This window comes from Penicillium malachiteum, assembly GCF_028827825.1.
Source record: "Penicillium malachiteum strain IBT 17515 chromosome Unknown utg000001l:1.0-8184562.0:1.0-8186909.0, whole genome shotgun sequence".
Taxonomy (NCBI): Eukaryota; Fungi; Ascomycota; class Eurotiomycetes; order Eurotiales; family Aspergillaceae; genus Penicillium; species Penicillium malachiteum.
In genome coordinates, this window is record NW_026643094.1 from 3742687 (window position 1) to 3764129 (window position 21443).

Genomic DNA, 21443 nt, shown 5'->3' on the forward strand with positions numbered 1-21443 from the left:
GATCTGGATCTATATGCATATGATGTTAAATATGGGATTGATATAGATCATATAGACTAATTGGGAATTATGTGTATTCCATATTAGGTGAGGTGTTTATGGGTAATATCATATGATTTTATCCCTATTTTATCCATTGACATCATTGATCTAATACTAGTAGACCTCTTTTACTACTGTCTTGATACCCAAGGACCTCCTGGGATACAGCTTATCTATAGGGCTACCAGTTGCCTATATCCAATAATATAACAGCTAAACTTCTCTTCCGGATAACTTTCCAAATAACCTTCCAGCTAACCCTGTAGGTAACCCTGTAGGTATATAGATGGTCTGCACTAGGTACAATATAAATGTGGGCTGGACTCAAAATAGACATATCACGTGATGACGAAAACGGCCTTGCTACTAAATCACGTGATTCACCGGGATACGCCGAGGTCGGAGTGTGCGGAGAACCTTGGAAGTACAGAAGGAGGTTAGAACCAATCATGGAGCGTCAAATTGAGTCAGAGCGGTCGGGTGCTTTAGGTTAAGGGCGCTTTTTTCCATTCCCCCAAAGATTCATCCAGGGCCTTTTGCCTCGTACTTGACTCACCTTTCTTTAATTTGCTGGGTCAATTCAAGATGATGCCTCTCAGACCATCAAAAACCGCTCTGCGGTCCATTTCACCTCCAGAGGCAGCTTGCCTCTGGTCGTCGGCCCTTCTCAACTTCCTTCGTGGCTTCGGCTGCGTCGCCCCACCGCTCTTCTCTTCAGAAGCGTGCTCAGAGCACTGTGACTGCCCCGGCGTGAGTTCTTATTCTCAACATCGATTGAAGAAGCATTATGCGATGGAATTTCATCCATCAATGGACCCTATACTAATCTCAATTCCAGAGATGCTCGCCCTGTACCCAGCCCGGCTTTCAACCAGGAACCTCATCGCAATGAGGTCTCGCCTCTGATGAACCGCCAGCTCCCTGAGCTCGATGACTCGTAAGTCTTGGCAAATTTTTTTTGCTAATAGCAGAGTCAAATTCCATAATGCTAACTTCTTGGAATTTAGTATGGTTGGTATGAGCGGTGGTGAAATCTTCCACGAGATGATGCTGCGTCTCGACGTGAAGCACGTCTGTGAGTAACTGCTATCCACATCAATTGATGAGTCCCCGTCTGATAAAATCACCTCTAGTCGGTTACCCCGGTGGTGCCATTCTCCCTGTTTTCGATGCTATCTACAACTCCAAACACTTCGACTTCGTCCTCCCCAAGCATGAACAAGGTGCTGGTCACATGGCCGAGGGTTACGCCCGTGCATCTGGCAAGCCCGGTGTTGTTTTGGTTACCTCTGGCCCCGGAGCCACCAACGTCATCACTCCCATGCAGGATGCTATGTCGGATGGTATCCCCATGGTTGTGTTTACTGGTCAGGTCGTTACCAGTGCCATTGGAACTGATGCCTTCCAGGAGGCTGATGTTGTTGGAATCTCCCGTGCTTGCACCAAGTGGAATGTCATGGTCAAGTCGGTTGCTGAGCTTCCTCGCCGTATTCAGGAGGCTTTCGAGATTGCTACCAGTGGCCGTCCCGGTCCCGTCCTGGTTGACTTGCCCAAGGATGTTACCGCAGGCATTCTCCGCAACCCCATCCCCATGCAGAGCACCATCCCCTCCCTCCCCAGTGCCGCCACCATGGCTGCTCGTGAGATGAGCCAGCGCTCTCTTGATGCCACCATCAGCCGTGTTGCCAAGCTTGTCGACAAGGCTGAGAAGCCCATTCTCTACGTTGGTCAGGGTCTGCTTGCCCGTCCCGATGGTCCTGAGATCCTGAAGGAATTCGCCGAGAAGTGCGCCATTCCTGTCACCACTACCCTCCAGGGTCTTGGTGGATTTGACGAGCTGGACCCCAAGGCTCTGCACATGCTGGGTATGCACGGTTCTGCGTATGCCAACATGGCTATGCAGGAGGCCGATCTGATCATCGCTGTTGGTGCCCGTTTCGATGACCGTGTTACCCTGAGCATCCCCAAGTTCGCCCCTCAGGCCAAGCTGGCTGCCGCCGAGGGCCGTGGTGGTATCGTTCACTTCGAGATCATGCCCAAGAACATCAACAAGGTTGTTCAGGCTACTGAGGCTGTCGAGGGTGACTGTGCTGACAACCTTCGCCTGCTTCTGCCCCACGTTAAGCCTGTCGCTGAGCGTACCGAGTGGTTCGAGCAGATCAACGACTGGAAGGCCCGTTTCCCTCTGTCTCTCTACGAGCGCCAGGAGGCTGATGGTCCCATTAAGCCCCAGGCCGTCATTGAGAAGCTCAGCGACCTCACCGCTCACATGAAGGACAAGACCATCATCACTACTGGTGTCGGTCAGCACCAAATGTGGGCTGCTCAGCACTTCCGCTGGCGCCACCCCCGTACCATGATCACTTCTGGTGGTCTTGGTACTATGGGTTTCGGTCTGCCTGCCGCCATTGGCGCCAAGGTTGCCCGTCCAGACTGCCTGGTTATCGATATCGATGGTGATGCCTCCTTCAACATGACTCTCACTGAGCTGTCCACCGCCGCCCAGTTCGGTATTGCTGTTAAGGTTCTCCTGCTGAACAACGAGGAGCAGGGCATGGTTACTCAATGGTATGTCACCTTGTTCCTAGACGATTGAAAAAAAGACATCTGCTAACAATGAGTACAGGCAAAACCTGTTCTACGAGGATCGCTACGCTCACACTCACCAGCAGAACCCCGACTTCGTTCCCCTCGCCAAGGCCATGCGCTGTGCCGCCGACAGCGTCTCCGACCCTGCCGAGGTTGAGGCCAAGCTGAAGTGGCTGATTGAGCAGGATGGCCCTGCCCTTCTTGAGGTCATCACTGACCGCAAGGTGCCCGTCCTTCCCATGGTCCCTGCTGGCCGTGGTCTGCACGAGTTCCTCGTTTTCGACGAGGCCAAGGAGAAGGAGCGCAAGGAACTGATGCGCAAGCGCAACGCTCCCCTCGCTGTCCGCAGATAAATGTCCTAAGGCCAGTGGCCAACCGGCAACCTAGCTAGCTTCAAGATGGGATGCCGGTCCAAGTTGTTGACCGTCATTTCTTTTTATAGTTGATATCCATGGCGTTTCTTGGGCGGGTTCACCAAAATGCGATTGGAAGAGTCTGATTAAGCTCTCAAAAACAAAAAAGAGTTTACTCTTCAAGAAACAAAAAAGACTATATCGCCTCCTGCAGATTGACCGATATGGCAAAAGTTTTGGTGCCTGTTTTTTTTTTATTTTATTTTTTGTGACGGCTTCAACTTGCCTTTTCTGCCCCCTATGCAAGCTGGATTGAATCAGATAATCCCAAATGACTTTTTTAAGTTACTTGGTCATTTTCGGGTTTCTGTTCCTCCATGCTATTCCTTCACGTTGTGTGTATATAATATTCATGTATTGCAAGCCATAGGTCGAGATGAAGGATGTGCTGTTTCAAGTTCCGAGTCAGTTCCGGAATTGGTTCAATTTCACGAAAAGCGTCCCAAGTTCGAATGTTTCAATTGAGCAATGTGTTCAAGTTTTATCTCATAGTTCATTTATTATTACGTAGCTTGTAGGTTGTTGTACCATATGCACATGTCCAACTTGGAAGTGGTTATGTACCTTTTTGGCCTGAGGCACCAAGATAGTAAACTACTCAGTTGGCCTCGTGCCCAGTGATGAGACCCCCCTATGAAAAGATAAAATTATCAATTAAGAGAGTAAATCAATTCAGGGGCATAATTGTAACTCAATTTGGTTCAATTTGTCTAGTTTGAAATTACTAGACCCGACAAAAGCTATATATAGTCAATATTTTGTAGGCAACAAGCGATTAAAACCGCGGTGACGTTTCGGGGCTTCTCGACCCCATATGGTGTCACGGCATCCAATTAGCTTATCCATCTGTGCTCCAAACTCACCTCCCTCTTCTCTCCCCCAAAACACCAATCCAACCGAACAACCCTTACACCCTTAATTCTCTTATGAATCGTGGGTAGTGGTGAAGGGCCCCTTGCAAGCTCAATCATTGCTCTAAACGCGCAAGCCTCTACCGCCTGTTCTTAACCTTCAGCTCCCCCTCACTCCACAATGGCCAGCCCACCACCAGTCCTAGAGGACCAAAGTCGCCTCCTAGAGGAGGCATTGGGGGTGGTGAGGCAGCAGTCGGCAATGATGCGCAAGTGCTTGGAGACCCCCGGAAAGTTGATGGATGCGCTCAAATGCGGGTGAGTTGTCCTTCCCCAACCTTCCCCGAAGCCCGCCCAGGCAACGATGACGGATAGTCGCGCAACGAACTGGTGTGCTAATTTCTTTCCCTTCACTATAGCTCAACCCTTGTATCCGAATTGCGAACCCCGAGTCTCGGCCCGAAGCAATATTATGAATTGTACATGGCTGTTTTTGATGCGCTCCGATACCTCTCCGTCTACTTAAAGGAGAACCATCCCGTGAACCACCTAGCGGACCTGTACGAGCTCGTTCAGTATGCCGGAAATATCGTACCCCGTTTGTATCTCATGATCACGGTGGGTACCGTGTACATGTCCGTCGATGATGCGCCGGTCAAGGAGATTATGAAGGATATGATGGAGATGAGCCGCGGCATTCAGCATCCGATTCGCGGTCTATTCCTGCGCTACTATCTAACCCAACAGGCGCGGGAATACCTTCCTTCTGGAACTGGTGATGGACCCGAAGGCAACCTGCAGGACTCGATCAACTTTGTCTTGACCAACTTTGTGGAGATGAACAAGCTTTGGGTGCGACTTCAACATCAGGGTCCATCGCGAGAGCGTGACCGACGCATACAAGAACGGCGCGAGCTTGAGCTGCTTGTTGGTAGCAATCTTGTTCGTTTGAGCCAGTTGGTGGATCTAGAAACGTACAAGTCTGGTATTTTACAAGCGCTCCTGGAACAGGTGGTTCAGTGCCGGGATGTTTTGGCGCAAGAATATCTCCTAGAAGGTATGAGTTTATGTTGATTTCTTGACTTGAAGTTCATTTGCTAATTTTCTTGATATAGTGATCACTAAGGTTTTCCCTGATGAATTCCATCTGCACACTCTTGATCTGTTATTATCTGCTATCGCCCGACTCAATCCTCATGTCGACTTGAAGAAGATCGTGATTACACTCATGGACCGCTTATCGACATATGCTGCTAAGGAGGGCGAGACAGACTCAACGATAGAGCCTGAGGCTAGAAAACAGAGCGAAGAGGAAGCGGTAACTCGCTTATTGCAGAAGCTGGAACTCGACAAGGAAACGAAAAAGGAAGCGCCTACCGAGGTCACAGATACTTCTGATGCCTCTGCAGATGCCCCCAAGGAGAATGGGACTGATAAGCCGAGGAAACCAGAGGAGCCCGTCGCAGAGTCAGAGCCAACAAACGAGGAGGACTCGAAGACTAGTGTTCCCACGGAAGTTAAGCTGTACGATATCTTCTATGACCAGGTTGTGAACTTGATCAAGACACGCGGATTGCCCATTCAAGATACTATGGCCCTTCTCGTATCCCTGGTCAAACTTGCTTTGAACATTTATCCGGATCAGTTGGAATACGTTGATCAGGTCTTGGACTTTGCGACTCAGAAGACAGCCGAATTTACCGATCATGCTGATTTACACTCCGCACCTACACAGCAGCACATCCTTGATCTTCTCGGTGCTCCTCTCAAATCTTACGTTTCGATTTTCACAGCCCTGGCCTTGCCGCATTACTTGCCACTCCTGACCTCGCAATCATATCCTACTCGAAGATCTATTGCAGGCGAGATAGTCAAGAGTCTGCTGAAGAACAAGATTATCATCTCAAACCTGGAGAACCTTGATCGTGTTCTGCAGACCGCCAGAGTGCTTATCAAGGAAGGCATTCAGCAGTCTACGGGATACCCAGGACCACAGGCCCAGCGTCGTGGAGGAGAAACTGAGGAGACTATTGAAGAGCAAGGTTGGCTCGCAAGATTGGTGCACTTGATCCAGGCACCGGACAATGACACTCAACTCAAGGTATGGCCATTCAATCTATGCTTCCTGACATTAAGCTAACAAAATGAATAGCTGCTTCAGTCAACTCGTAAGGCGTATGCCGATGGCAACGAGCGTATCCGATACACCACTCCCGCTCTTGTCACAGCCTCAATCCGCCTAGCTCGTAAATTGAAATCGCGCGAGCACTACGATGACAACTGGCAATCACAATCATCAGCTCTCTACCGCTTCTTGCACCAATGCGTCAACAACTTGTACCAGCGAGTGAACCCAGGCTGTGCAGACTTGTCTCTTCGACTATTTGTGATGTGCGGTGAAGTCGCTGATCAAACCGGCTTCGAGGAAGTCAGCTATGAGTTCTTCGCGCAAGCATTCACTATTTACGAAGATGCAATTAGTGACTCTCGCGCCCAGTTCCAGGCTGTTTGCATCATTGCAGGTGCTCTGCATGGCGCCCGTGGTTTCTCCAAAGAGAACTACGATACACTAATCACCAAGGCTGCTCTCCATGGTAGCAAGCTTCTCAAGAAGCCAGACCAGTGTCGCGCGGTCTATCTGGCCAGTCACCTCTGGTGGGTGGTTGAAAACCCACAACGCGGAGAAGAAGATCCCAAGAACGTAAGGGATACCCTGTTTTTTCATCTAATCTTATTCTGGAAACATTTTGCTTACATTTAGCAGCTTTACCGTGACGGTAAAAGAGTTCTGGAGTGCCTCCAGCGCGCTCTGCGCGTTGCAGATGCTTGCATGGACACAGCCGTATCCGTCGAGCTCTTCGTGGAGATTCTCAACCGCTACGTTTACTACTTCGATCAGCAAAACGAGACGGTCACCACCAAGTACCTTAATGGGCTTATCGAGCTCATCCACTCCAACCTTCACAGTACTGAAGATGAGCCCAACCCGAACCTTGACGGCCCGAAGCGTCATTTCGAGCGCACTCTCGAGTACATTCGATCTCGAGATTATGAGGGTGTTGTTACGGAGCGACAGTAGATTCAGACGTCGATGTTGTTTGAGGTTTAGCCAATGTCAAGGTTTTGGTATCAAGACTTGGATCCCTAAAGCGTTGTGTTTTGTATGAGATGCGAGATTTCATTAAGGATTATCTTCCCCTAGGCTCATATTTCCCTGAGTCCCTTTTTTCTCCCCTATTTTTCCCCTGCCCTTTTTCTATGTTCTTTGGAAGCCGGACCCTGTTTAAGATGCTTTATTTTTCGTTTCTGAGTATATACAAGTGTACCATTGTCTCTTGATAACACCACACCATACCCTTCAACGATATTTCTTTCATGATTGATCTTTATCAATGAGTAGACTTTAGGTCTCAAGAGTACTTTAGGCCATTTCATATTCCCTTCATTTGTAATTGACCATTTGAATATGAGCTATCAATTGATACTAGTAGTTGATCATTTAATGTTTCAGACCCTTTAGTACTTCCCTGAGGCGACTACATACTCTGTAGACTCGGGGTATTCTAGCCTTTGGGAATATCTCTAGACTCGGAGCTCCAAGCCTGGTCCTATGGCTCAGATTCCAGACAGACCATCTATCAAACTACTAGGAAGAAAAATAAAGATAAGAATCTTCATGCTATTCAGACAAGACGACGATGGAGAGGGAGATTATCCCAAGCTCCTGGATATCGCTGCATAATGCAGAAAGGCCATCGGGAAAAATAACCTGGTACCGTACACACAAAATTGATCCATATGCCCCAGATTCAAGTCGGTTTGACTTGAACACAACTTAACAGAAAAAGAAACCTTATCGACGAAAACCCAAAAAAGTTCGATACCCATAAATGTTCGGAAAAAAAACCTTCAGGACGTGCGCATTTGTAAGACGTGAACCCGTGACGCTTCAATTCAACTGGGAAAAAAAAGACAAAAAAAACGAGGATTGAGGAGATGCAGAGGAAAGGGAGAAGATTGGGGAGAAAAGACAAGGAGGGGACATTTCACGGGTCATTCCTCATGAGATCGGCCTGTTCGTACACAGTTTACCAGTCAAATGGGGGTTCGTAATAGTTTCCGGGATTTAAGGACTTCCGCCATACATCCTAGTCTCGGAGGAAGGATACTGGCGCATAGCGGGGTTAGCAGCATTGTGACCCGCAGTGTTAGCATTGTAACCGTTGAATGAAGACGGCGAAGTAGGACTGTATCCCATCTGCACGGGGCTTCCAATATCACCAGGACCGGGGGCGACACTGGTACGACGGCTTGGGTGTAAACTGTGCATATCTGGCTCAAACTTGATGAAGCGACCTCCCTCGCTGAGTTTGACATGGAACAATCCACCACCGTTCTGTGCATTACCTTCAGTGTCGCAGATGTCTAGCATTTCGGTCATCGAGATGTGAGGTTCGTGCGGATGGCGCAATTGTTCGACCCGAGCGAGTAGTATGTTCGCGGAGTGGAAACCGAGCGAACTAGGACTCTCTGTGGTGAGTTGATTGCAGGCCTCGATTACCAAAAGGCGAACAGTAACAGGTCGATATGGGCGGACACGATAGTAGGGAATGGCTGCAAAAGGATCCAGTGGATCGACCAATGGAGGTCGAGATCCACCGAAATCTCTCTTAGTAAAAGGGATATTTGGATTGTGTTGATTGTTGGAGTTTGCCTTACCAGGCGCTGTACCCCAAGTTGATGTGGTAGGGTAGGGAGTTGCTGCACTATAAGTTCCACCCCAGCCGGCCGGACCGGTGTTAATATTGCCAGGATAAACAGTGCTAGGATGAACAGTGCCGAATTGAGAAGAACCGAGTTGAGCAGTGCCGGGTTGAGCAGTGCCAGCTTGAGGACTGAGAGGCTCAGTAACAAAAGACTGTCCTTGGAAGCTGGCTCGCGATGGAGGAGGGAACCGACTTGGGGCTGAGACTCCCGGCAACGACTGAGACAAGTTGGATGGGAAACTATTGTCAGTGTTATCAAGGAGCGCACTGCTACCCAGATGAGTGCTCAATTCTTCCACCTCTTGATGCGATGCAGTACGACCACTCTCGTGTTGATCCTGCGTGCCACTCGATGGGCGTCGGATAGGGCTCACGTGCGCAGAGGGCAAGCTTTGATCAGTGCCCTGACTGAGAGTCGACATGGGAAATTGGCTTGCTGGCTGTTGGTGAAGTCTGCTCACGTTTGCATTGTACTGTTGCACTAGTCGCTGTTGCTCTTGCTGCTTCAGCTGATGTTCATGTTGTTGTTGCTGCTTCAGCTGCTGCATTTGCTGTGCTGAGTAAACACCCGTGACTCCATAGTGCACAGGAAAAGGGAGGTTAGATCGAACATCTGGTCGTTGAAAAGTCGGCATAGTGCGCACTGGATTGATTCCAGGCGGGGCAGTAATTCCACCTGATGCAGGAAAACCCGTGCGAAGTGGGTTTGCCATCCCGGAATTAGGCGAATACATGGGCAAATCGGGAGACATATGGGTTTGATCACCCATGACTGGAAGGCCTGGAGGGTTTGAAGGTACCCCGCCGAAGCCTGAGAAACCAGGATGGTTGCCTCTGCCCAGAGGGGACACAGGAGCAGAAGGTTGAGGATGATGTAAAGGCGGCTGTTGGTAATAATGTGGTCCCGGTACCGGCCCTGGTCTTCCACCAGCAGCTCCAGACTGCGACTGCGCCATGGAACGCGGCGAGATAGACGACGGATAAGGAAACATATCGGAGGATGATGGTTGAGAGTGAGGAGAAGACGAATGAGAACCCTGATGAGACAACTGACGTGGTCTCACAGGAGTCGAAGCTTTGGGGACAAGAGGCGTAGCAAGAGGATGAGTTGGAGAATGAAGAGAAGCAGGTTGGGGTACAGGCGGTTGTGAAGAGAATGGGTGGGTGGAAGGCAACGAGGTGAGTGAAGGATTTTGCGGGGGTTTTGCTTGAGCATCCCATGTCTCCGACACCCCTCTGCCCTCCTGCACTCCCTTGGCCGCACTATCTTGGTCTTTCTTGACCTGCTCTTCACGCGATTTACGCTCATGGTCCTCTTTAGCTTTCTTATCTCGTTCCTCTTTTTCTTTGCGTTTAGCCTCTTCTCGTCTCTTCTTTTCCTCTTTCTGCTCTCGTTGTTTGCGTTCTGCCTCGGCTTGGCGCTCTCGGTCTTCCTTGATACGCCGCTGCTTTTCGGCGTCCTTACGAGCCCGTTCCTCCTCTTGAGCCTTGCGTTCAGCTTCGCGCTTCTTGCGCTGCTCTTCACGCTTCAATCGCTGGCTTTCGAGCTTCTTTTCGTGTTCGGCTTTAGCAGCAGCTTCCTCGGCAGCTTTCTCGGCCTCTCTACGAGCCCTTTCTTCTTCTTTAGCCTGCTTCTGCAGCCGCTTCTTGTCTTTCTTTTTCTGGGCTTCTCGTGCCTTCTTGGCATTGCGCTGTTCGTTCCGGTTCTCCTCTTCTATGAGCTCATTAAGAAGTTGCTTCTGACGTTCTTCGGCGACTTTCTCTCGATAAGCCGTCATCACACGTTGTTCAAACATTCGTGCAGCAAATATCTGAAACATCCGTCTGCCTTCTTGCATACGTTGCTCTTCGGTCATCGCATCCTTTTCCAAGTTAGCAAAACATACTTGGTATGTGTGGGGCCAATTGATCTCGAGGATCCAAAACAAACCATTTCATCCTCGTCAAACTCTTCTTCCTCTTGGCTGTCATAATCCTCGTCTTCCTCGTCGTCATAATCTTCGTCATCATCAAGAGGACCATGATTATGACCTGCATGGAAGGACTGATGAGATGTGGAAATGTTGAACTGCGGATCTTCTTCTCGTTGCATTCGACGTTCCGCTAGTTGCTCCATCATATCAATGAAGTGTTTGCCATCGTTTTTCAGCAGATCGTCTGCCACAGTCAGGATGCCATCTAACCCAAAAACAGTCAGAAATTTTCAAAACTTTATATAGGATCGGTTGTGATATCTTCACATGCCTTTCACTGTCAAGCTATTACCGAACGCAAAAAGATCCGCACGAGCTGCAGAAGTTCGCTCGTCCTCTTCGAACTCTTCTTCACTGTAAAGCTCATCCTCTTCATCATCTTCTTCGTCATCGTCGAAGTCATCTTCCAATTCTAGGTGCTCGTCGTCCTCGTCATCTTCCTCTTCTTCTTCCTCTTCGTCTTCGGACAATTCTTGGACACGACCCCTCGAGGGATGATATTGCCCGTGCGTGCGGGTATGTTGACCGGGAGATCGAAGTGGAGATTGATAAAGTCGAGGTGGTGGAATAATGGGGGCGCCTTCCTCAAAAGAGCCTTGATTGTTGTTGGCATATTGTTCGAGCTCCTCATAATATGCGTCATAGAGGACTTCAAGCTCTTCTTCAATGGCAGTCCGCTTTCGACCACAGACAGTACAACTACAAGAGTGCCTCTGCTGCTCCTTCATCTTCTTAAGAACGGCATCCTTCTCGACTTTCACGAGTTGGCGTCTTTCTTCCTCGCCTAACTCGAACCAGAAGGTCCGGATATTCTCGCGTTCTTCCAGGGACGATTGATTCCAAATGCTGCTTTCTTTGGATTTCGTGGGGAAACGGGAGGAACATGGCAGCGCATGTGATGATGGTTGATGTGAGAAACTGGCAGTATGCGTCGGTAGAGGTGTCGGGCTATTATCAGCGTGAGTATGAGAGCGAGAACGACCTTTCTTATGCTTCTTCTTTTTGGACTTAGGTCCTGCAGCTTCGTCGTATTCATTCAATATTGCATCGTGACCCAGATCAGGCTGTGAGCTAGATACTCCATGGTGATAAACATCGTCTGCTTCCGCATGGTCCAGATCGGCACTGTCAGCCTCGTCGTGGCCGTTGGAATGTTGGTCATCGGGGTTCAATTCCATGTCCGCGGAGGCGTGGATGTCGGTTGAATCCGCGGCAGCGCGAGCCGCCTGTTTCAGTCGACGCTTCTGTTTCTTGCGATTTACAGGTGCTGAAGCAGCCATCTTCCCATCTGTGGCGTGGCTCAAGGGTCCCCGCGCATCGTCGTTGCTCGGTGGGATCGGTTTGGTTGCTGTCTGAGCCGCCATAATGGGGTTTGAATGACGCCGGGCACCACAGTCCACAGCAAAAGTCTGTTACAAAGCACCACAATGTTAACAGCTAGAGATCAATAGCAGTTTGGAAGGTTAAGATGTGTGGGGTGGTTGGTTCAGAAGGAGCCGCCCAAGGCAAAAGCGGAGAGCGGGAGAACGAAAGAACAAAGCTCCGAATCATTGACCCAATGCAATGGAGACTCACCAAAAGCCGAACCCCCTTCTTGGGTGTTGGTGAAGACCAGGGAATAGTCAGACTCTTTGTTGCTTACACCGAAGGTACTCGGAGCGTCTAGGAATTCAGAGAGGGGGTGTTGCGGGAGACTAGGATTGGAGAGGAGGGGGTGGGTGGAAGGGTAATAAAGACAAGGCAGGATAGGGTTTTGGGTTGAAGTGTTGTCGAAAGAGGGGTTGGAGGGGATGCGATGATCTGAAAAGAAGCTACTCTGACTGAGCGCCAGCGAGTAAAGCAGACCCGCAAGTGTACAAATGATCGAGGGAGATCTTATTCCATTGATGGATGGAGCGATGGGCTTTCCTGCGTTCTGGCTGGTTGTAGTGCCGCCGCAATGGGGTAGCCGCCGCAAGCGAGCTAATGCCTTATGAGTCAGGCACCATATAAAATCTACGTTGTTTATATAGCTTTATTCTTTGAGAAATGATAGAAGTATCATCATTCTAAGTCTATGGGATCCATTTTTATAGAACTAGGGTTATAAAAGTATTTGCGTCGTTGATTTTATAGATTTTATATGCTCTGAATTGATTCACCGCCTTCACACCGCTTTCCCTTTTTAGATCATCGATGTGATGATGAGGCGGAATTGAAAGTCGATGCTTTTGAAGACAAAGACCAGATGGATTGAAAAATAAAAAACAAACATTTGAGATGATTTCTGATGAAAGACTTCTTTGAACACTCATTCTTTCTACTATGATATCAAAACCCTAATTACCTATAATCTTAACCGCCTTAATAACAGTATAACAATTATGCATGTTATAGTCATACTTATTCTGCCATGTTTATCTGTCACTAAAGGCGGTAGGGAAGATTGTCCAGTTGACTTCTTAACTATGCTTCTACTCCACATGTAGTGAGACATTAGTGTTGATCTCACAAAAATAACTCCTAATTTCTTGATCAACGGAGTTGCCGTAAATCAGAAACATAACTTCATCGGAGATCCCGGTGTAGTATTAAGAGAGAAAAAAAAATATTGTGTCTCTCAAACTCCTCTGTGTGCCTTAAATCTCCGGGTTTACTCCATCTGCATCCGCATTCCCGCTCTGCCCCCTTCATCTTATCATCAGTAACACTTTCGCTTACTCAATTCCAACTTTCTCCTCATTACTTTCCTTCCTTTTTTTTCCTTTTTTTGTTGAACTTCTCCCTCGGTAAATTGAGTCTAAGTGATCCTTATACTTGTCTTATTCCATCATATCCCACCCTCGTCTTCTCTCTCTCTCTCCCCCTCAAATCGACCCATACCATTAAACATCAAGCCCCCGGCGCGACCGCCTTCACCAACCCAAACGTCACTGTTTTCCTTTAGGTCGACCACCATCTGCATCTACTATTGGGTGGAAATACGTGTACGCGCAGGGCTGACCCTTACCCCTGCCTCTTGTGTTCTCTTGTGTTGCGGCGGCTCCGTGGGCCTGACCTCGATCATCTTGCACTTGTGATCCGGTCACCTTTCTATCCTTCTCTCTTTCCTCTTGTCGAGCAGCGCTCAAGACATTCCTCCTACACGGTCCATTGAAATATGGCGCAACAACAAGGTGATAATGTGATGCGGAGGTACGCGCGGCCAATCCTTTTTTTTCTTCCTTCCTTCGCAGCTTGTCATACCCCTTCCGGCCTAGACCGTTCAAGACCATGCAGCACCTCCGCAAAGTGGCAATATCATCCCGCAGAACACGAAGACAGGCCTTTTTGCTTAGTCTTTGCAATTGGAACTTCAGAATCATATATTTATCGAATACTAATATGAATTGATTTATACAGAAAGTTGGTGATTATCGGCGATGGTGCTTGCGGGAAAACTAGTTTGCTGAGCGTGTTTACACTCGGCTACTTCCCAACTGTTAGTCAACAATACCTGTTTTCTGCCTAATGACAGAGGATTACATGCTAACTTGTTTCTGTATAGCATTATGTTAGTCGCCATTCCTATCGGATCCATTCCAAGTAAATCCCTCGGTCTCTAACTTGCTGCCTAGGTACCCACAGTTTTCGAAAACTACGTGACGGATTGTCGAGTCGATGGTCGTTCGGTACAGTTGGCTCTATGGGATACTGCTGGGCAGGAAGACTATGAGCGATTGCGACCATTAGCATACTCGAAGGCCCACGTCATTCTAATTGGATTCGCCGTGGACACACCCGATTCGCTGGAGAACGTGAAACATAAGGTTCGTTGGGCAAAGACCGGCTGAGCGGGCTACTCAATACATATATAATTACGGCTGCTAACCTTCGAGGATGATAGTGGATCGAAGAAGCGAATGAACGATGCCCCGGTGTACCCATAATCCTCGTCGGTCTCAAGAAAGATCTTCGAGAAGACCCTATGGCGATCGAAGAGATGCGCAAAAAGTCACTGAAGTTCGTCACCGCTAAAGAAGGCAGCGAGATCGGTACAAGCATTGGAGCCCGTAAATATCTTGAATGCTCCTCTTTGACCGGCGAAGGTGTCGACGACGTCTTCGAAGCAGCTACCCGCGCTGCTCTCTTGACCTTTGACAAGCGGAAAACCTCTTGCTGTGTGGTTCTATGATGAATTTATTCCAGAAGAATTTGCGACATTGCAACTCCTTTCTCTGCCAGCGTTCGGTTTCTTTTACTCTGCCTCTGGAAACTCGATGAACGTGGTTCAAGCTTAGGTTTGCCGTTCACTCGACCTTCCGCTGTATCATGCATCATTGGCGTTTGGGTGGTTTTTAGTGCTCGCCTGAACAATTGGGGTGGGTATGATATCTGATATCGCCATTATTTTTCCCCCTTACCTTTTCCGGCTATGTTTTATTCTCGGAGTACATTTATCTTTCCCTTCATGACTTTCCTTGATCAGCCATTGCTTTCTCCTTGTCATATTCTGACTTGATGCACGTGCAACTCCGGATACCTCTCTCTCTCTTTTGCAAATTCCCCGAAGTCCATGGCGAACCGCTCTTTTCATGTCTTATTATTCTTGCCACTCTCGTGCTCTCATATAGTCATTGTTTTTATTTTTCGCCAGGAAATACATAATCAACTACTCACCTGGAATATACTGCTTCTGTTTATTTTGAAATAACTAATTGGGCTATATTACGTGCCATTTAATCCCAATATTCAATAGATCTATATGTGTACTAAAGTTAGTGGTCAACTGGCTATCGAGCGCCTAGGTCAGATATTCAAGTCTACATACTACTACTAGTATCAATCAACATAAGAGTGTCAAGTGCTCAAACACAAGAAAAGCAATAAAATGCCTTCCATTTACATTCCAAGGTCTCTAATAGCCTCGATGAAAAAGATAAAAATGCATATATATAGTACATGGCGCCAATGATACAAGACACCCCAAATTCAACCATCATCAATTTACCCTCACAACCGCGCATCCACCCTCAAACAAATCTAGGGCATTTATTTCTTCTCAATCCTCTTCCAATCATGGTTCCACCCCTCAGCAGGTGGGTAATCTGTCTGCATACGTCCGTACTCAATAGGAAACATATCATTAAAGATACCCTTCTTGTTCATGGACTTGCGGAAAAGCTTGCCACCATCTCCAGCACCAGTTCGCAGCTCCTCACACGCAGATTGCATGCTCTGGTATTGACGCTGAAGCTCTAGCTGCTGGTTGGTGCGCTGCTTCGCCTGGAAGAGTTGCCAAGCGCGGTGAATAGTCCAGTGACGGAGGTAACGGTTACGGGAAAAGCGGAGAGGACGGGGAGTAAGAGGGTGGTGAAGGAAGTAGCGGATAAGAGCTATAGATTTAGATTAGCATGGGGCGTTTTGGGTTCGATTTTTCTATTCCGGACAAGGTGTTTCTGGAGCACGTCGATGGGTAATTGGGAGGGTGGGATTGCAATTCCGCAAGAATTGGGGATTCGACGTACTGATTCGCTTGTCCACGTTGGATCGGCTCTCCTTGCGCTTGGCCAGAGAGGTTGTCGATGAGAAGGAAGCGGTTTGCACGGCCGCGGTGATCGGGCCAGGTTGTGATGCTCGGCGGGCGAGGGTCTCGTGGCATGCACGGGTAACGGAAGGACGCGATGGTGCGAGCGTCATGGGGATACGGAATACATTCGCGAGAGACGCGAGAGCTGGTGATAGAGACCGCATTGTGGCTGGGGTATATGGGGGTTGTAGAAGAGGGTATTGCGCTGAGGTTCAGGGCGAATAATTCCCTGATGGCAGAATTGCTTCACCGCTTTTATTAGCCGCGCGCTTATTCTAAACTACCTAGGTACACATTCATCTGTCTGAAGTTTACTCTATCGAAGGACTCCACAGATAAATTTGTTTGTTGTGTAAAAGAAAATGTTTGAATAAATTGTCATGACATATCAATTTTCCTTTGGGTATTTTAAAGATGATCCAGTGGTAAGTACATGATAGTTAAACCCCTTCCGGTCCACCCAGGATAAAAAGAAAGTAATGTATCAGATAGAAAAATCAGTCATAATAAGTAACGGTATCTTGAAGGTCGTAAGAGGCATGAAATCTTAAAGCGACATGTGTGTATAAATGACACACTGCGTCAAATCAAAGCAAAGCCCTCCCGAAACAACGCCATGAAATGCAAAATAGAAATGAGTTCCGAGTTAAAAGAAAGAAGTGAGCTTCGGAAGTTCAAATTTACCGCTTGCTTGTGCCATACTTTTTGGCTTTGGACCGTTCGTAGTTGAGCACCTTGCGTCGTCGGTGTGTCTGTGCCAGCTTCCATCGACAATAGAGAACCAGGGCGTCCTTCAGCAACACAAACATGCAACCGCCAACAACACTACGACCCCAGCGAGTCTGAAGAAGTCCGGGACGACTACGCTCTAGAACCGATGAGGGCGTAGTCCATGATTTCGGTAGAAGGTATTTCAAGATACCGCCCATAGATGCGGAGATAGCGGGGAATACGAGAGCGCCGAGAACTGTATCGGCAATGTTTCCGGTGTCGTGAATAATTTCGTTTTGTCGTCGACCAAGGCCTAAGCCGTTCTGGCCGGCCTGGGCTTGTCCGTCCTGAGCGCCTGTGTCAGCGCCATCGTCGTTGCCGGCGGCAGGTAGAGCTGGAGCATCGACAAGCTCGTCGCCGGGCAATCCTACCTGCAATTCGAGGTCAATCTCCATGAGAATTTGACCGTTGGCATGTTCGCCAAAACGATTGAGTCCTTCCGCCTGATCCTGTTGCTGTGCATCATCCAGGATCTCTTCTGCCGCACGAGGCTGGACCTCTGCGATCCACTTCCGTTCCAAAGCACCGAATAGTCGGTCATACAGTGCGCCATAAAAGCTCTTCAAATAAGGTAAGGCGGCAAAGGTCAAAGCCGGGGTAGGGGGCCACATATCAAAGTCAGGCTCGTGTCTCGGATTGTGCGCAGCAAAGAATAAGACAGGGATTGCAGGCAGTAAACCCTCGGCGTATCGGGTGCGAGAAAATATCAAAACGAGTGGGATAAGTGGTAGACCTAGGTTGCGTCCTGGGTTCCACGGGCCATCCAAACTATCTTCCAGAATTTGTCTTGCCTCGTCTGTGCCGAATACGAGATGCATTGAGTATGCGCCATGTGCACAGCAGCCCGCCCATACAGTTCCCGCCACGGTGAAAACCATGCCCGGTAAGACTAGTCGACCTGCCACTCTTTCTATCAGGCGCAATGTATCGACAATGTAGCTGCGTGGACGAGTGACGACAATCTCAGACTTGCACTGGGGACATTGTATCTTAGCGCCGCCACTTCGCTTCTTGGAGCGGGGGTTCTCCATGTCTGCAAGCCAATCCAGTAAGCAGGCCTCATGCGCCGTCAAAGCACATGGACATGGAGATCGCCATTCCAGATTCAGTGGGGAGTCTTCTGTTTCATCGGTATAGCAGATCCAACATTTGCGTGGCTCTTCCTGTACTGTATCGGTTTGATTTGATGGTCGAGTGGCGCCTTTGTCAATGATATCGGTCACATTTTCCAGTGCGCTTGGAGTTGAAGCACCCTGATTCATAAAAACAGTCTCAGCATCTTCGATCGTATCGGGCTGAGGTGGGGAGCTTTCGGCGGTGGAGGCATCATCGTGATTTGAAGTGGCGCGATGAGCGGCGATAGCATAACCCGGGACAGACGCCATAACGCAGGAAGCGTATTTTTAGAAGATAATGAAACAAAAGAAAAAAAGTCAAAGTTAGAGTGCCGAACTCGATTTGAAAAAAACGTGGGTCAGCATCTTCTGGGGAAAATGAAGTTGAGAAGATGACGTGAAAGTAAAAGAAGACCGGCGACACCCGCTGGAAGAGAGTAGCTCCGCCTCTTAAGGTGGAGAGATGCCTTAAAGGGCCTCTCGGCTACCAACCGCGGCTGGTAAATGATCGGTGGCAGGTCACGTGTAGATCACGTGTGCAGCATGCCACAGGATGGCACAATCACTACATCATTAAACGTGCTCTTTTCATGTTCCTTTTGGCCCGCAAACAGGGATCGGCAGGGCTTTCAGCAATCGTGGAGCGCCCCCGGTATGCACAGTAAATTAGAAAGAATCCACAATATCATATTCATTTGGCCTAGTCGTGTGCAGTAGCTCCAAAACTAACCTTCTCAGGCTACCCGACGCTCTTGGGCTTTGAACCTTTCGGACATCGGCACCAATAGAGAGCCCGGTTTTTGACTAGGTTTATGATCCTAGATTAGCCTATTTGAGCTCACACTGAATCATAAGCCTTTCAAGTGTGAAATTAGGAGGCTTACTCTGAACTTTTGGATCACTGAGTATGCACAATTCATACTGTGGGGGTATGCTCTGTACTTATTTTACTGATGATTCATGGTCTACTCCGAACTCCGTGCCGGTGAATCAATTCAGTAATCAATAATCTCTATGCAGTAGATTTGTGAGGAGTATGCTGCAACAGCGCCAGTGGCTTCTAGGTGCAGGAATACGAGCGTGATGGCCCCCTATCTTATGCTATAGCCCGGGGTCATCTCCATAACAATTCCAATAATCACTAGTGGCTATTTCTAATCAATCTCCACCGCACTCCGTACTTGCGTCGTCGAAATCAGAAGAGATCAATTTATGAATAAATCTCTGTTACAAACTTAGATTTGCAAATGCCCATATTGAACCAACATTGAAATCAGTGTGGAAGGTAACAACGGTTCGCAGGGTCCAAGTGGATCAAGCCGGCGATCCGGGGCCATCTCCAGGGCTTGAAGGCCCGAGCACGATTATGTATGGGGGACATACACCACCTGGCACGCGATCAAGTATCTCCAACCCTTTTAACGCTTTCAGCCCCTGAACATGTGCAGTGGGTATGCTCAGGACATGACTCCTACAAAGTAGATGTAAAACAGCCACATGAATATAGTGATTTTAGTTGGTTCAATAAAGATGGTTCTGAAATTGTCTCCAGTGCCCTGCTCTTTGTCTGCTCTTGCTATAGATCCATCTGGGTAAAGACCACCTAGTATATCACAACGATTCTAAACATTCCCCTTTATGCGTACTTGGAGTCTTCATCTCAGTCTCCAAGATATCTCTTTATCCAAAAAGTACGGTCTGGCTGCGATTGCTGATTCTTTCAACGCAGGTAATTATTGACTAGAAATTTAAGTACCACTATTCATTAATGTAACCTTGCAAATTTATTGGGTTTGGATTACTAGTACTCGTATTTGATATGCTGCAGTCTCCAAGGTCGATTTAAGATGCATAAATTCGGAAAATTGTCTAGAAGTTAAACACTGCTACTACGGGCCGTGTTTGTTTTCAGAAGAATCCTTAAACTATCCAAACCTTGGAATTTTCCAAATCAAAAAAGTTTGATTTTAAAGCTTTTCAATGATCGGTTCAATGTTCAGTTCAATAATCGGAAAGAAGTCAATTGAAGGGAAATCTAAGATCTTGGCAGGATATGACATCGCAGTACGTCATCACCAACGGCAGGGATATTTGGACAACATCAGCTCTTTGTCATATCTAAAACCTGATTTTCAAGAGTACCCCTGGCATTCATTATGAAATTTAAATTTGGCTTGACACTCCCTACTTCTTCTCATATTAGGATATTTCACCTATCGTGTCTTCCACTGTTTTCTGAATAGAACTTCAACTCTACATACATTCATTCTCCGTCATATATTCAAAATGAGCTCCTTTCTACGAATTTCCCCCCCGAATCCGGGCACCTTTATCCTCCATTCCTCTTACCCATCCAGCAGTCAGCCAACACTGTTATGTTCACGATACTCCAAGAAAATTCGGGCAAGCAAACGATCATGGCCAAGAAAAAGAGGAAGATTACAGTCGAGGCAATACTCCAAACCACCCAATCCCCTCCAACAAAGCCCATCCAACTCTTCGAGATGGTAGACAATCTAATCTCTCAGATATGGAAGGCAAACCACATGATGAGCTACCTGAAGATGTGAGAAAGCACAACGAGGAAATGGCGCAACGTTACGATCGACCCTACAACCATATCGCTGATGAAGGCACCGTTGAAAAGGCGTTTAAGAAGAAATAAGGGCTGAGTAGGCTTTTATTTTTCTAGCTGATCAACATGATATGTCATTTTGATCTTTTTCATGTACACTATTGAATTTTTCATTGGCAAACCCTTCTGGGAGAGTGACAAGAGCTTTTGTTCAAGTTGATATTACCAGATCTGCCAGTGTTCAGCCTATTGAAATGTACTATACCTCGAGTGATATTTTGTAATGCTATCAAGATTGATCAATTCAAATGTTCAAAATGTTGTTTTTTCAGTTCTGTCACGATACTATATATTCTGCTATGCCGGTCGCTTCTGATTCGCCTCTACAGCATCATGATGATATGATAGCAATATTACATGGATGTATTAGACCACAATGTCTTAGAGTCAGTTGACTCCCTTTGATCGCAAATTGGTTCATGAATGTTTGATGCACATGTGGATATGATTAGAAACATGGTATCACCGACATTAGTGCATTTCCATGAATGGACTGCATCATATGAGGTCGGAAAGGTGCTAATGTTACGATATACTACAGGCAGTATGTGGTCTATTCAGGTACGGGTAGTCTGAATTTGAGCAATAATCTTTGAAGGCTAGCACTTGAGATAACCAGGTCATCTCCTCATATACTAGTATGTCCAAAGCTGACTTCAAGCATAAGTACAATTTACCTTAGATTATACATGGATAGTGCGTTCTATACATGAGACCCACCGAGCGATGCAGATCAATTG

The 21443-nt window shown here is 47.7% G+C and overlaps 7 protein-coding genes across 7 annotated transcripts; 4 read left to right on the forward strand and 3 right to left on the reverse strand.

Moving 5' to 3' along the window:
• Positions 1 to 627: 627 nt before the first annotated feature.
• Positions 628 to 2984, forward strand: N7483_001413 (acetolactate synthase catalytic subunit; the record flags this gene model as incomplete). The annotated part of the gene is given in 6 exon segments (XM_057084850.1): positions 628 to 662; positions 682 to 792; positions 881 to 979; positions 1050 to 1117; positions 1176 to 2610; positions 2669 to 2984. 6 exon segments carry the CDS (start codon positions 628 to 630, stop codon positions 2982 to 2984), a joined length of 2064 nt encoding a protein of 687 aa, XP_056950999.1.
• Positions 2985 to 4076: 1092 nt separating this feature from the next.
• On the forward strand, positions 4077 to 6974 carry N7483_001414 (vacuolar protein sorting-associated protein 35; the record flags this gene model as incomplete). Its single annotated transcript, XM_057084851.1, has 5 exons — positions 4077 to 4213; positions 4315 to 4952; positions 5011 to 5996; positions 6048 to 6596; positions 6660 to 6974. The coding sequence occupies 5 exons, from the start codon at positions 4077 to 4079 to the stop codon at positions 6972 to 6974; spliced, it is 2625 nt and encodes an 874-aa protein (XP_056951000.1).
• Positions 6975 to 8021: 1047 nt separating this feature from the next.
• N7483_001415 (uncharacterized protein) lies at positions 8022 to 11998 on the reverse strand (the record flags this gene model as incomplete). Its single annotated transcript, XM_057084852.1, has 3 exons — positions 8022 to 10523; positions 10592 to 10839; positions 10906 to 11998. The coding sequence occupies 3 exons, from the start codon at positions 11996 to 11998 to the stop codon at positions 8022 to 8024; spliced, it is 3843 nt and encodes a 1280-aa protein (XP_056951001.1).
• Positions 11999 to 13773: 1775 nt separating this feature from the next.
• rho2 (uncharacterized protein) lies at positions 13774 to 14787 on the forward strand (the record flags this gene model as incomplete). The annotated part of the gene is made up of 5 exons (XM_057084853.1): positions 13774 to 13808; positions 14016 to 14094; positions 14161 to 14166; positions 14231 to 14422; positions 14500 to 14787. 5 exons carry the CDS (start codon positions 13774 to 13776, stop codon positions 14785 to 14787), a joined length of 600 nt encoding a protein of 199 aa, XP_056951002.1.
• An 857-nt stretch (positions 14788 to 15644) lies between these two features.
• On the reverse strand, positions 15645 to 16346 carry N7483_001417 (mitochondrial 54S ribosomal protein mL40; the record flags this gene model as incomplete). The annotated part of the gene is made up of 2 exons (XM_057084854.1): positions 15645 to 15988; positions 16121 to 16346. 2 exons carry the CDS (start codon positions 16344 to 16346, stop codon positions 15645 to 15647), a joined length of 570 nt encoding a protein of 189 aa, XP_056951003.1.
• Positions 16347 to 16862: 516 nt separating this feature from the next.
• Positions 16863 to 18338, reverse strand: N7483_001418 (RING finger domain protein; the record flags this gene model as incomplete). The annotated part of the gene is made up of 1 exon (XM_057084855.1): positions 16863 to 18338. One exon carries the CDS (start codon positions 18336 to 18338, stop codon positions 16863 to 16865), a length of 1476 nt encoding a protein of 491 aa, XP_056951004.1.
• A 2260-nt stretch (positions 18339 to 20598) lies between these two features.
• N7483_001419 (uncharacterized protein) lies at positions 20599 to 20733 on the forward strand (the record flags this gene model as incomplete). The annotated part of the gene is made up of 1 exon (XM_057084856.1): positions 20599 to 20733. One exon carries the CDS (start codon positions 20599 to 20601, stop codon positions 20731 to 20733), a length of 135 nt encoding a protein of 44 aa, XP_056951005.1.
• Positions 20734 to 21443: the final 710 nt, after the last annotated feature.